Source organism: Citrus clementina, unplaced genomic scaffold (genome assembly GCF_000493195.1).
Source record: "Citrus clementina cultivar Clemenules unplaced genomic scaffold, Citrus_clementina_v1.0 scaffold_2, whole genome shotgun sequence".
Taxonomy (NCBI): Eukaryota; Viridiplantae; Streptophyta; class Magnoliopsida; order Sapindales; family Rutaceae; genus Citrus; species Citrus x clementina.
The window spans coordinates 34,178,236-34,194,824 of record NW_006262688.1 but is presented as its reverse complement, the minus strand read 5'-3'; the positions used below and the strand labels follow the sequence as shown (position 1 = coordinate 34,194,824).

Genomic DNA, 16,589 nt, shown 5'->3' with positions numbered 1-16,589 from the left:
TAAATATATTATTATTATTATTATTATTATTTTCATGGAGAATTAATAATATTACTATATATTTTCTTTATTTGAGAATATAATAATATTATTTTTATTTAATTTTAATATAATATATATTATCTAATATTAATAATTAATAATAATAAATAGTTTATTCTAAGAAAATATTATTTTTGTACTATATCTTTAATAATAATGCGTCATTTGTGTTACTCTTACCAATAATGTTTTAATTTATATAATTAAAATTAAAATTAGTAAAAAATTGTGATTTACATAATTAAGAATATTATTAATTATTATTAATTTATATAATTAAAATAAATAATTTATTTTAAAAATATATTTTTTTATTCACTTTGTAATAAAAACCCACAATTCTTTAAATAAGTGTAAGATTATAATTTAAAACAATTCACTCCTAATTCAAGATAAAGTAAACACATAAATGAGATTTTAATTCCTATTCTGCATCTCATTCCAGTGTAAATAAACAACATACTCTCACTCGCCTTCCAATTCGAAAAGTAAATGCTACCTTAATATATATGGATTAAGAGAGATTTTAAAGTATCTCCATTGTCTATATCTACTTAATGTATGTATGACCTACGTCCATTTTTTTTGAAAAATTATCATGTAACTGGTAGCTATATTTAATTCATACATGCATGTCATACATGCACTAAGCGGATATAGTACAACATAGTTACTCTAAAATCTCACAAGTTGAATTTCATACTCTCCAAGGTATTGCATTCGTTAAGCGTTTGCTTTGCTTTTAATTTCTCACATTTGATGTTCCTCTAAAGCAAACCAGCCAAACATCCATTCTGGAAATTTGCGAGCATTCAGCTCCTGAGCTCTCCTTTTATTACCGAGCCCATTAAAGGAAGTTACTAATGTTTTAGAACTTTACACGGGCGATAATCAATAAAAAGATCGTAACAGTGCAGTGAAAAATGCATTCTAATATGTACTCGTGGATATTGATGAGTCGTATTTAACGATTTTGCAATGAATATGAAGACCTGGATTGTATTTAATGATGATCCAAGACGGTTAGGGTTTAATGAAATTCTAGTGTTATCACTGTGCATACATTATTAAACAAACCATTTAAATGGGTTTCATGAAAAATCACTACTCAATTTAAAGCGACGAAAATAGTTGAGTCGTTCTCAGAAACCAAATGCAATTTCGACTGTAAGAGAACCATTTTGGTTACTGCGCAAGAGTACTTATAGAGCTAATTTGAAATACATACATACATACTTGTATGTGTATATATCTATATATATATAGGTAGGATGTAATAGGAAATTGGTAATTAATTACTACATAGAGGTGGCTTAAGACCACATTGCTAATGCTGTATAAATATATATAGAATAACTGCATTATTCAGAACTTCTCCATAAGCAGCTGCGTACTTATCAAGAAGGCAAGATTCCAGATATATCATAAGCACGACTTTGAACATTAATTTGCCTTTATCTATATGCCCTTCCCATCATGTTTCGAGACCTGCGAAAGAAAATGCAAAATCCAAATGTCAAAATGTTATGATTTATGTAAATTGAAGTTATTTAGAGGACACAAGGGTCATCAAATTTCTTAGGTGGTTGTAATATACACAACAACTTATTTTTGCAACTTAAACATGAAAATTCGCTCATATATAGATTAAAATAGTGGAAGCACAAGCACAATCTAAAGAAACAACAGTTAGGGAACACACACAAATATATTTCAATAGTGTGAAGCTCTCAAATGCATCTTGCCACGCATATGTGCAAATGCATGCGATGCATTCTAACCTACCTAGTTCAGCACAAGACATTGTAGATTTTGGTAAGCATCAACTACGACGCTGTACATTATCATCCTATGGCCGGCATTGAATATACTAAAGTAAAAGAGACACCAATCTCTCGCACAAAGTATATAGTTGTAAGCTTATTAGCAAGAAACACTCTCAGCCATAAGTAATTATAGTACTGATTCTTTTCCTAGTCTAGCTATAATTTAACATTTTATAGCCAGACAATGTTGTCTACACTCAGACATGCATTTTTAAATGATTTGACATTTGCATCTAACAGTTTAAAACCCTAATCCTTTCTACATACATAGAGCATAGATAAGAAATCAATAGACTAAGATTACTTTATATATTTGTTTGTGCATCGACTTGCATGCCGATGAGCTCTTTCCCTCGGGTTCTGTGGATAGAGCACAAAAGAACGGCATCTTTCTATCGGATTGCCTTAGCCGTTTGGTATCCCATTGGCCCAAGAGCTAGATATATATAGACTTACTTTAGTATGGCACATCCTATAAATTTATAAAATATTCCAATATCTGATTATTATAGAGTGTATATTTAAACATTCGACCACAGAATTCGTATACATATTAGAAGTACCAAGAATCAACAGTCCAATTAATTGATGACGAAATAAGTCATTTGCAAATTCATTAATGGTAACAACTAAAAACTCTTATCGCGCGTCATTGCAATTTGATCCTGCTACCTCAGCTCTTAAAATTGTTACACTAAAAAAATTATAAATCTAGAAATAGTTTTAACAATCTTACTTTGCCCAAAAAAAAAAAAACAAACAAACAAACAAAAAACAAAACAAAATTTTGAGAAAAGGCATAAAAAAACAATTATAAACAACTTACTTTTTATCAGGACATTTTAGAAGGTAATATAATTTTGCCTTGAAGCTTAGTTGAACAATTTTTAAATAGATAGTTTTCTTTGGCTAACACTCTATTAATATATGTGACTTTTAAACTATTTAATATTTTTAGTAAACACTTGCAACTACTATTTAGAAGGTAATGTGATTTTGTCTCTAAGAGTTTGATTGAGTAATTTTCAGACAGTTTTATTTGGCTAACACTGTTAATAGAATGTGTGGCTTTTAAACTATTTACAATTTTTTGTAAACACGTATCACTATTATTTGGAAGGTAATGAGCTTGATCAAGTAGTTTTCTTTGGCTAACCACCTATATTTGAATCATGATATCAAATCTTGGGGAAAGTATATTGAAGTTCATGAGCTTAACTAATACTCAGTAGCTATCTTAAGAGTTAAAGGTTGCCTCAAGCTTATATTATTGGCTTGATAACTATTTTTAATCAATGTAGAATAACATTCTTAACAAGGTAGGGGCTAAAAAATCAATTTAGGCTTTGCCATCCCTACCTTTTAGATAATAATATAAAAAAAGTAATATGATTTTATCCACCAATTGTTTGATGAAAAACTTATTTTACTATATTTGTCAAAATTATTTTTTTAAAAACTATATTAACCAAACACTAACATTAATTCATAATAGCTATAACTTTTAAGACACAGTAAAATAATACTAATTACACAATAGTAACTAAATTCACATATAATATACCTATAAACATGTAACACTTTTAGTATCACTCACCTTTTGGATTGATCCAACTATCAAATAGCCTTCCCCCTTCTTTTTCTGGGAAACAAACATTCCATGGAACGTTCCCAGACCCTAACTATACTGATGAATTAAGCAAAAATTTTCAGTAGAACAAATTAAGTGGAAATTAATTTTTGATCGAAGAAATTAATAATGATACTGAAAAAAAAAAGGTCACTTGATAGAAGACAATTGCCAAAACGTGCTATAATTATCGGTAAACGAAAATGAGGGGAACGTTCCGTGGTAAACTGATGAATTAATGCCAAAGTTAGCAGCTATGCTATACAAAATATTGGAAACAAACCATCGTTAAAAAGTTCCCATGATCCTAGGTACCCTTAAGTGAAGAAAATATTCATGATTTTATTGTCAATGACCAATTACAGGTCTTTTGCTATCTTCATTTAATATCTGCAAGCAAACATTCTCTACATTGACTCCAAATCTTATGCTCTTTGGTAGATCTCAATTTTTAGTTGTTGAGAACTATATAGAGAAACAAAATAACCAATATACTAAGTGCTGACACTGGAAGATCCTAATTAACATCAATGTGCTGACACTGTAACACTTGGTTCAAGTTAATTTAACCAGAAACAACAGAGATTGTTATTAGAATGAATCATCCAAACACACACCTCTGATTAGCATTAATGCCGATACTGAGAAGCAATCAAGTATACATATATATAGCATAATCGAACAGTTAAACCGCTGATTGTTGACAGTGATCAGAAACAAACACACGTCATATATATATATAGAAGATTACAGTTCCACCAGAACAAAAACATTAAATTATTTTACGGTACCTCTGCTAGAAAATGTCATCCAAGATTATTTGCTGTTAAACTAATGGGAATGCATATATAAATACGCACGTCAATGCTGATGAAATTCACATGCAACGTATGCGTATATCACATGGTCATTCATGGGGAGCACAAAATCGTACAGAATCGCAAAAGAGCCCAAACAAAAAACAAAGGAAAAAAGTAATCAATTCCATATATAGATATATTAAATTAGGGAACCACCACATACATGTACAGTGTTTTTTGCATGATGAGAAAGAGAGACAGAGACAAACGTACTGACAATTTCTTACACTAGTCTAATCAAGGCATCTACTCTTGTAATAGTAAAAATTTTAATTCTTACGTAGAAAGAATTGTTCGTTTCATTTCATCTAGGCTTCCAAGGCAGTACCCAGACTAGGGTTTCGCCATGTGGGTTTAGGGTTTTACCTAGAATTGGCTTAATATCAGCGTACAGTGATTAAGCATCGTTAGATCTTACTATATATATATATACCGATCATTAATGTCCAGTTTGCAGTTAGCTGTTCCTGTAAGGCAAAATATGGGGAATAAATGTTTGTTTCAATTATCTCTCTGATAATTTATTCTTGAATTATATTAATTCTAATAATGAATTCATGATGATGAGGTTCATCAGTTTATATATATACTGGCTATATATATATATATATTTTCATATAAGAAGCTAGCAGCGGAGTTGGAAATTAAAAGTATATATATAAATAAAGTAAAATTTAATTACCATTTATTTGAAGAAGCAGAGGTAGAGGGCTAGTAGCAAATTGTAATTAAGTTGATTGTCTGGAAGACTTAGCAGGCTCATCGTTATTGGGCTTGATTTGATGATACTTCTTCTTCTTTTTCTTCTTGTAAGGAATCCCTCTAGCCTTAGCTTGACACTCCCTCACTTCCCGCAAATAAACCCGAATAGCTCCGTTACCGAAGGGGTTAGTCTCCGGTGATCCACCGTGTTCCTCATAAGCAGCTCGTAGCCGTCCGATCAACGCATCAAGGCTTCCCCAAGCCTGCCTGAGGGGACAAGTACACGGAGCAGGCGGGTCGGGTTGTCCAAAAAAGACACATCCATGTAGATGAACCTTGGTCTTGCCAAATTGATCGAGATACCTGAGAAAATCAAGTACGTGGTTACAGCTGCACTGTGAGAGTGAAACTGGAGGCCTTTGGTTCTTCAAGTACTGCCCAAAAGTGTTCCAATCTCGCCGCTTCTGCGACTCGTATCGGCTCAAAGGAACCGGATGCGGCTGGGGCTGCGGCTGCGGCTGATGATGACGATCGCCGCTACAAATAGTAGTACCAGTACTGGATCGTGACGACCCTTCAGCCGCAGCTGCAGCACAAGCTTTAGCTACACCACCAGCGCCAGACATGGTAATCGATGGTTAATAATTAATTATATCCTTTAATCTAATTCTTGGCAAGAAATAACCAAAAAAACGGCAGAGAAATTAAAATTAGAGGAGGTGAAAGAATAGTGAAATTGCGAATGCAGAAAGAAAAGATGAAATTCACATCTTAGGGTCTACTGAGGAGACATTTAATGGGGCCCTATATAAGTTGCTTTTGTTCCCTCTTTAATTTTTCTTTCTTTCTTTTTTTTTTTTTTTAATTTCACACTATTTGCACTAAATATATTTTTTTAATCTAATTATAAATAATTATTTGTATACCATCATCAATACAATCATGCATTATCGCATTTTCATTCAATTAATCATGATCATTGGTCATCACAGTACTGCCTACTGGATTAATATGCGCACTCATACACTTGCATTGTTGCACTCGTTTTCATTTATTTTGACTGCCCACTGTGACGTGATATATACCTAGCTTGTTAATTAATTAATTAATTAACTAACTATCTTCCAGCAAAGAGTTGATCAGTCAGTCTGTAAAGTGTGTGAATGAATCGGATTCGAGAAGATATGGGGTTTTTGATATGCAAAAATTCACATCACGCCTAAGAAATCTTACTATCACCATTTTCTCCACTTCTCATGACGAATTGTATACGATGATCATGTTGTTTTTACTTTTTAGAGTGAGAGTGAGGAGTATAAATTCCTCCTAATTCGGTGTTTACTTGCATATTTTAAGGGGATTGGATTGGAAATTCCACTCCATGGGCTCCACATACTTTTGGAGTAGAGAGTGGGAGTGGGAATCCACTCCCACCTCTTTCTTTTCTACCCTCCTTTATTAAATTTAATAAAATAATATTTATTTAAATAATATTATTATATTTAACTAAATAATAATTTGTATTGATTCTAAGTTAAAATTATTGAAAAATAATATTATTATATTAATAGAGAATTAATAATATTATTATATATTATTTTTATTTGAAATTTTAAATAATATTATATTTTTACAAATATAATATTATTATATTTATTTAAAAATAATAGTATTATATTTATTTAATATTAATAATTAATAATAATAAATAGTTTATTTTAAGAAAATATTAATTTCGTACTATGTTAATAGTAAAAATGTTTCATTTATATTGCCCTTATCAATAATTTTTAATTTACATAATTAAAATTAAAATTAATAAAAAATTATGATGTATATAATTAAGAATATTAATTATTATTATTATTATAAATTTACAAATATAATAAAATAAATATTTATTCATCAAATATATTTTTTTATTAACTTTGTAATTAAAAACTACAATTCTTCAAATAAGGATAAAATTTTAATTAAAAATTATTTACTCTCAATTTAAGACAAAGTTAACACATAAATTGGATTATAATCTCTATTTCATGCTTCCATTATAATATAAATAAATAATCTACTCTCACTTCCACTGTACACTCCTAATTCTAAGATTCCCACTCCAATTTAAAATATATTTTTTTGTTTTGACTATAATGTATCCTGGGGAGGGTCCCAACTGTAAGAGACACCTTTAAACTCGTACCACAACCCAGACTAAAAGTCTCCACTCAAATTGAGAGGCACATGTTCTCCAATTTAAAATATAATCGCTGCCTGAGTTGCTTGTCGGCGATATTTTTTCTTTTTGAAAAGTTTTACAATTTGGACTTTACTTGACTTGGCTTATAGATTATTAATCAGGCTGGGTTGGTGATACCCTTAAATTCTTCTTGGAAAAATGAAGGTTTTTGATTGAGTGCATGTGCATGCATATGAAAGACAAGGAAATGAAATGACAGTGCCTGCATGACATAATATGATGACAATTTTATGTACAAGATTTTCAGGATCGCCATGATTTACTGCTTCCAAACGAGAATCCGATCACGTGGGGCCCAAAAATTAATTAATGGAATGTGTTATTTTCAATTGAATCAACTAAGCGCGCCGCTACAGTACGCTTGTGATATTTCAATTAACCACTGAACCTCAACTGGACCGATAATAATTAATATTTGACCATTATATTAGAACAGGTCTCAAGTGAAAGCCACAAAAGATCAATATGCTCTACATCAAAATTTCTGCACAGGTTCTTTATACAATATGGTCTCTTTGTCTGATGCAGAATATATTGGGATACCAAAAATTTCCATTTTTAGCAAGATAAAGGTGAAAAAAAATTTATTCTAATTTTCATGGTCAATAATATGGTCTCTTTACACAAATTTGTGAGTTGAAAATATAAGACACTGAAAAGAAGAATTGATGGAGCGACATAATAAAAATTTACGAGACATCTTTGCGAGATGGGTCCATCTCTTGGTATATATGCCTGTGATGCTTAATATAATGCTGTTTAATTGGAGTTTCATTGCAAGATTGGTGTCTTTATTTGTACTCGTTGTTGAGCATTCATTATATAGACACACACACACACACACGCGCACATATACATATATATACTTGCCTATTTGAGCTTCATAAATAATATCACTCTAGCTATATGGCTAATTAAGAATTTGAAGAAATAGAACTTTACTTTCACAAATATTTTAGCTATATATTAAATTTATTTTGATATTTGATTTCTCTTGTGTGTTGTTACAAGTTAGATTGGACTAGCTAGTACATCATTCTTTGACATCATCATAGTGAATTTTTGGGTAAATACTTTTTTAGTCCCTTTAGTTTAAGCTAGAGTTTCTCTAAATTTAGGCCTTATATTTTCAAAAATACCAAAAAGTCCATGTTGAATAATGTTTGCGTTAAAATATATTTAATTATTATCTATTTTTCAACCTCGGCGTATTAGATTTCTTTAAATTTCAAGGTATATTTGACAAAAATACTATTGTATCCTTGAACAACTAGATTGAATAGATATGAAAGTTACTATATATAAGGATGTTTTGGATAATTTTTGAAAATATATGAACTAATTGGGTAATTGGTCCAAACTATAGGGAGTAAAAACTAAATGGTGCTTAGTTTGAAAAAATGTAAGCAAATGAGAGGAGACAAAAGGAGGGAAATGAAGTGAAATTATTTTATAATGTCTAGTTTATTATAGAATTATAGAGTTAAATAAAATTCCTTTGTTTTTGGACTGTTTACCATTTAGTATTAAATTTTCAATGTTTATCATAAACATAATTCAACAAATTTAACAGTAAAATTATTTAATGTACTACATAAGTAACTAATAAAAATTATTTTAGATGATTTGCTTGTTATATGTGTAATGAAATTTTATTTAAAAAATTTATAGCATTATTTTAGTAATTTAGTGAATTATATTTAATTTAATTTTTTTGAAATAAATTATAATTTATATAAAATCAATATATTATAATTTTAAAATTCATTTTAAAAATCCCAAGAAAAGGAAATGGAGCTACCACCAAAACCACCGCCGACTATCTCATCTCATCTTGTAAATGACATTAAATTGATTAGAAATTGACGATCTCTACAGTGGAGTAACTTATTTGGCCGAAAAAAATTGATAATTGTCCGAATATGATAAGGTAAAAAAGTATCCAAATGCTAGGAACCGAATTTGAATACAACACATTCATTTTTTTTTTCACCTCAATGACGCCAAAATGGTGTTGTTTTTTGATTAGTGAATCCAATAGTACTGGCGATGACATTCCACGTGCTATCGACAATAGCAGTGACGACAGTCTGACAATGATTTGGCGAGAATATGATAAACTTGTGATTTTAAAATTTTTTAAAATTAATTAATTAAATAAAGTTATTTTTTAATTTGTTTAAAACATTAATTTAAATTTAAATAATATAAAATTTAGTTTTCGATAACATAAAAAAAAAAAAGACTGACTGGGTAATTTTGGAAGTTTTGATTTCCAATAAAAGAAAATTTTAAAACTTTCACTCTTTAGTTTAGAATCTAAATTCTACATTATGATGGTTATTAAATTTTAATGAAAATTAAATTTTTATAAATTATGATCTTCCAGGCAATGAAAACGAGAAAGCAATTCAAACTACTTTCCTCCTCCTCTCCTTACAACCAAATACTACCTAAAGGGTCATTTTTCCTAAATTTTTAAATATTACGTATTAATTATTTTAATAACACAACTAATAGTAATTATTTTAAAAATTACAGTTTTATGATTGACATTAATTGAAAGACATATCATCAGCAATAAACTTATTCAATTCAATAAGAAGACTTTAAGCGAAAATTTCATTTATAAGGATAACATATATGCTGTCATCAACAGCTTAAACACAACTAATAACTTTTATGTTCAATATTTGAACATTTGACCGATTCTCTTCACTATTAATTATTTTAATAACACAACTAATAGTAATTATTTTAAAAGTTACAGTTTTATGATTGACGTTAATTGAAAGACATATGATCAGCAATAAACTTATTCAATTCAATAAGAAGACTTTAAGCGAAAATTTCATTTATAAGGATAACATATATGCTGTCATCAACAGCTTAAACAATACAAGTGTCCGGTTCTAAAGTGAATTAAATCCCGTACGCAAATAATGCTGCTAAAGAAAAGAAATGACCGTATGAAGGTACTGTTTGTCGGAGATTTATTGATTTGCCCTTTCTAGGTTAAATCAATCTATATATATCCTCTTCTACCCTTCCCCATCTCAAAAACTTTTACGCTAGCTTTCTTTCTAGCTACGGCAATAGTCATAGCACGAAGCAAAATCAAACGTAAAACTACAGCCTATAGAGGCAGCCAAAGAGCACTGTCTAGCTAAATGCAATGTCGTTTTAATTGTTTCCGCATTCTGGGTCATTTGACCTGTGGAGTCTTGCGCAGATTACTAAATTCTCAAAGACACATAAATAAAATAAGAAACCCGATCATTGAGGGCTAAATTGATAAGAAAATTAAAAAACCGTTGAATCCGTTAGACAGAGGAAGGTTGATGCATCACCTTGTAGTTCATAAGTAGTGCTGCAGCCACCATGCGCTGGTTTCATTGTGGAAATCGATGGTGATAGGGATTTTGCACAAAATTTGTATTAGCGTGTTGGCCTTGGAAACTAGCTAGTTACGTGATTAATTACGCAATGCCATGCCCACATAGAAAATATATTTTGAAGATCTTGTGTGGGACAGGTTTCTTTAATTTTTATATGATGAATTTCCACCATGACACGTGGGTTGTGGGATCATGTGTTTGGCATAAAACGAAGAACAATTGTGTTTCATCGGTGCAGAAGTGCTACTGAATTCTTTTGCAAAATTGTTCGATTCCTGGTTTGGTGCCAGTATTCGTACAATTACAGTTTCATGCTCCCTGTTGTTTCTTTGTCATTTTGAGAATCACACAGTTCCACGACTCACTTCATGATCAGTTCCATCAAATAACATATAGCTTTGTATGCTAGAGACACTGTGACAAATGCCCCATGTACGTGTACAAGTTATAAACTCAAACGGATTGCATTTAGTTTGACTCTTATTACAGAACCGAAAATATTCCCACTTCCTCAAAGAGCAGAAAATTAAAAAATAAACATGTGCATAATATAAAAACGTTCCTGAAGCATGGTAGCAACAAAATGGCAATCTTTTCATGACTCTGTGTTGTGTGTGTTTGATCTTTATTTCAAAAGTATTATTTACATTCGAGTTGTTCGGTGTATATTTTGTTATCTTAGCCTCCCAAAATGTATTAGAAATTAAGAATGAGAGGAGGTCGAGTGAGGGGTCCTTGCTGACCTATTGAAATTTGGCCATCGTGTTGTACCCCCAATGTTTCAATTATGTCTACATCGTACCAAACAATTATTGAAGTTTTTCCTATTTATTTTCACAACGTGTATGATGTTATGAGATCATTTAAAGAGTTACTCGATGTTAGATGACTTCCCGTCTTGCGCTTTCATGAATATATATATTAATTGATTGGGTTATTTTTACATACCTCCCCTGAGGTTTTACGTAATAACAATTTAATAGAAAATATGACAGTATTTTTATATCTCTCCCCCGCCGTTAGTATTTCCATCGGTTGACCGTTTGTGGACTGACAAAATGACAAAAATACCCTTTTAAGTTTCAAGGCTGAAAAAGTAACCCTAATTAGAAAAGGAAAAAAAAAAAGATTGTTCTTGTTGGTCATGAAGGACAGAGATTCCTCTTCTCCTCTAAATCTCTCGCTCATTGTTCATTGCACAGGAGAATGGGGAGTGCAGAAGCCATGGAATAAAATTAAATCAATTAATATAAAATATTTTTTCTGCAAATTCAACATACATCGAAACCCATTAATCTTTTACAACAAACATCCACAACATGGCAACACCAATTTTTCTAATCATTCGGGTATGACTACAAGTGAATTTCGAGTACAAACATCCACACCCTATTTTCTTTGACTTTTGCCCAGCCCTTTATATAGAGAGAAAAAAAAAAGAAAATAGAGAAGCTCACGGGGAGAGAGAGGAAAAAGAACCGGATCCAACCCAACCCGTGACCGTGATCTGGTCGGATCTCCGATTTCGGGCCACCGTTTCGGTCGAGCTTGGTACCGATCGGAAGCCCTTGAGCCGCTGGTCATCTCCATGCCGTCCTTGCCGCCGGAAAGCGTTTGGAAAGCCACCGATCAAAGCAGTGAGAAGCCGCGGAAACGCCTCCTCGATTGGCCACGGACCTCGCTCGTCGGCAGTCTTCTATCAGCATCTTCTCGGCTCACGGGGAGAGAGAGGAAAAATGCCACCTTGACTGGTATTGGAGCCGTGAAAAGCCGCGGAAACTCGCTCCTCGACAGTCTTCTATCAGCATAGAAGCTTGTCTTCTTCATGGGTAAGTTCAAAATGGTGATGATTCTTGATCCTCAAACTCAATAATACTCGCTTGTTTTCACACTTAAGCTGCTGAGGGGTGAATGTTGCATGAGTGTACATCATTTTGCATAAAATTTACACTTTCGTCAAGAGATTTTTCTTTTGGGTAATGAAATGGACTGGGAAATGGGGTGATGCAGTAGGTATTTCACACTTACCAATGCCACTACAGCTAACTTTTTGAGTTTTTTAAATTTTAAATGCGCTTTTACAATTTAAACCTTATATACTGATATTATACTGATAGAAATACTAACAACATGGGAGGGATGTAATAATACCATCATACTTTCTATTAAATTGTTATTACGTGAAACCTCAGGGGAGGTATGTAAAAATAACCCTTAATTGATTTATTTATAGTTATCTATATTATCAACAAATAGCATAGAAACTTTCTATAATTCGTAGTATTAATATTTGCATTTATGTGTATGAATCTTACAAAATTGAAAATACATCGCGAGGGAGGCAACACAAAGAACCAAAAGGGAAGAGAAGAATTTAAGAGACCTCTTTGGAACAATATGTCAACTGTACAATTTACTAGCAAACTTATGTAAATTATGTATGAATGTGGGAACTTTTTGGAATTGCAGCATATTCCTTTCACGTTCTTTCTCATCTTGCTTTCTTTTTTTCAAATTTAAACAAATTCCTTCAGAATCTGGTTCTCTTTCATAACATGATATATACGCTCCATTATTTGTCAACCGGACCAAATATTTTTCTTTTCTTTTGGTTGTTTTCAAAAAGAGAGAGTATTACAAATTTTAAAAATTGAAATAAATGAAGGCAACCAAAAAAAGAAAAAGAAAAGTATTATTGCAAATGGGGTTGATATGTGATGTATGATTGTGAAATGAGGAAACAAAGGGGCCCGGGTTAGAAGGAAAATTGCAGTGATTTAGTCATTCAAAGAAAAAGCAAAGGGTAACAAAAATTAGTGATGCGCTGAAAATGAAGTCACTTTTATTGGGATAGTGTTTGAATAATAATAATAATGTTAGTGGTAAGTGGGTTAACAGTACATTTCAAGCCAGCCAGCCAGTGCAAATGCAATTTCCACGCTTTTATTGACGAATGCTTTCAATTTCCCCTAACAAAACAACAGAAATCGAGAGACCCCACTCAAACTCAGCCCACGTGAATACTGGCCCCATTCCGCCTTCTCCATTTTGTCTCTCAGTCTCCAGCTTCTACCTCAATAGATAGGGCCCTCTGCTTCTCTATTTCCCCACAAGAAGTTAAGAGAAACGATTTGGTGCGCACCTGTGTGCGTCCTGCCTGTCGAGATCTGAGCGAAGGGCCTGTGAGCCCTCCGGCCACTGCACAGTTTCCCCCCTCAGATCTCGACACGTGTATAATGCCGTACTGAATAAGATCTCACAAAAAATATTGCTCTTATTGCGTTATTTCTCCTTTTTTTTTTAATTCGTTGAGGTCCCCACGTGCTCTCCATCTTCTTCAATCTCTATCTAGGATTCATCATTTATGAGGCCTCTCCTTCATTCATTTCATTTGACAGTTTCTGCAGATACTGAATTAGTCCCCACACCCTTTTTTTTATTTTTATTGAATTAGTCCCTGCACTTTTTTTTTTTTTTTTATATATATATACATTGATATATTACAATTAACGGTAGCACAATATTGAGACTCGACTCTCTCTGTAATAAAGATTTATTTATCTCTTCATATTGGAGTAGAATCGATTTCTCTTCAATGTTAACAGTGAGTGTAGATCTCTCCACAGCTTTAATTGAGGGTTAACTTTTAAATTGTGTTGTAATAAAATTATTTAGGAGAGTTGATCTCTGATTGTATATACAAAAAAAAAGACAATTTGTTATGCTTTAACTAAGTTGTACGATTCTTTTGTTTTACGATAAAAGATTATATTGGGCCGGGAAATTTGAGCTCAAAACACCCCATCTTAGTCCAAATAATTGAAAGAAAATCTGCCGTGGATCCACAAACAGAAGCACCCCTATCAGAGTGACAACCCATCATTAACTGTATTAAAAGAAGGCTCATGCTAAGTTGCATTTTCTGTAACTTGCCATCAAGCCATATTAGAATAGAAGGTGACCTCCATCGTCGCCTATATTTTCACTAATTTAACAAGCTGCAAGTTGGCTGCCAATGTAACTTGGCAAAAGCGAGCAAGCCTAAATACTCTTAAGAGGAGGAAGTTGAAGAGGTTTTCAATCGGCCGAATGGCCAAATCTATTATGATTTTGAAGATGGGCCTAGCCGTTAGCCCGTGTAAGGTGTTAGGTTCAGAATGATTCGACTTGGCCTCGTCATTTATTTCTCCGCTCAGTGGTCACCGCACTGGTCACCTCATGCACTAAACTTGATTGGACGCAGTTATGGGCCGCACTGTCTGCAGCTCGTTTAGACAAGACAAATGTGCATCTCATCAGTTCTCCTTAGTCCTTCCTATGCTCATGATTAGCACATTTATATGTACTGAGCCTGAGGGCTGCAAATGGATGGTCGTTGGCTTGGCTCACGTTAAGAATTTGCCCCACCGTCTATTTGATAATTGGCTTTACAACACCACCGTAAAGCAAGCATTCATTGAACTCTCCTTTATCCCACCCAACCAATGTTGCTCATGCTCATTGGATTGAAGTCGAACTTCTCTTCAGGCTACGAACCTTATTAAAAACTTGCGACTGTATCTAATCCCAATATTTGATAATAGATTACCCTACAAGACAAAAAAAGAGTCAGCGCAAGCTTTAATAATGGCTTCGAGCTTTTAACCAAATGAAAGACCTCACTCAGGCCTAGTGACCGATGGCCGAGTGTCCGTCGGGGACTTCTTTATTCAACTCCCAATTAAGAATTGGACGGAGGTAGGTAGTTTTTCTACTGGGTTATGGGTAGAGCAAATACCCTTAGTTAAGTAGGGATAAATATGTCTTCTATTTGTTTGTGGATGGAATGGATATTCCTCTAATATTTATAAGAGTAGAAATTAGGCTATATAATAAAAAAACTTAATCTAAATAATCTCAATAAATATCTCATATAAATATAAGTAGAGTTATAATTGTGTGACATAAATATGTAATAAAAAAAAAGTCCTCACTCAAATCCGTTGATAGTTTACTAATTCATTGGGAACTGCTTTATGTTATTTAGTTCTTAAGAGCTTATTAGACTTTGGATCTCATTATGGACTTCACTTGCCCCACAATTTTTTAATAATTTACGTGTCCAAATTGAATATATGTTTATATGTATGGAGCCGGCTAAGTTACGTTAAACGTAACTTACGCCAGGCACAGCAACAGTGACAAGTCCCATCACTAGCACTGTTGCTGTATCTGACATAAGTTACGTTTAACGTAACTTAGCCAAAGCCTATATGTATATATATGTGATATATCAATTTGGACATATACGATACCGTCCAAATTGATAGTTAATTAAGCTTTAATTGTCAAACTAGGTGTCCTAGGAATAATAATAATTTTTAAATAACGGTTGCAATTAGCAAACAGGCACGTTTTGATCCAACAACGTACTTGGTCTGCCACGCAGTTGGAGACCCTAACCCAAGCTTAGAAAAAACAAAAATATTGAAAGTTATACAGTTACAGCTTGTAAATTTCAAGACATTTATTAATTGGGTCCTTCTATCTTACGTGCATGTAAGATACATTCTTCTCACATGAATAATATATGAGTTCCACACATACACTATTTATATGAGAGAGATGTATCTTACGTGCATGTAAGATAGGGATTGCTTTATTAATTTATCATATTACTGAGATTCCTAAAGATATATAATAGATATATTATATATCTCAATAATGGTTGAACAGTAATAATTGATTTGAATGTCCTTTTTTTTCATGGTCATTATTGTTCACTGACGGATTGGGCTGTCGGCTTTTGCTAAGTTAGGTTGTAAGAGCCACAGCCTCATGCCAACACTTTATAAAAAAAATTATCAATTTTTTTTCGATTATTTATCTAAAATTTAC

At 32.4% G+C, this 16,589-nt stretch overlaps 1 protein-coding gene across 1 annotated transcript; it reads right to left on the bottom strand.

The window, feature by feature from the left end:
* Positions 1–1,168: 1,168 nt before the first annotated feature.
* On the bottom strand, positions 1,169–5,851 carry LOC18052823 (protein LIGHT-DEPENDENT SHORT HYPOCOTYLS 10). The gene is made up of 2 exons (XM_006449441.2): positions 5,041–5,851; positions 1,169–1,530 (listed from the first exon to the last, which is right to left on the bottom strand). The coding sequence occupies exon 1, from the start codon at positions 5,684–5,686 to the stop codon at positions 5,087–5,089; it is 600 nt and encodes a 199-aa protein (XP_006449504.1). The 5' UTR covers positions 5,687–5,851; the 3' UTR covers positions 1,169–1,530; positions 5,041–5,086.
* Between the last annotated feature and the right edge of the window lie 10,738 nt (positions 5,852–16,589).

Coding starts and splice junctions, on each gene's coding strand:
- LOC18052823 (XM_006449441.2), bottom strand. CDS start 5,686: ATGTCTGGCGCTGGTGGTGTAGCTAAAGCTTGTGCTGCAGCTGCGGCT.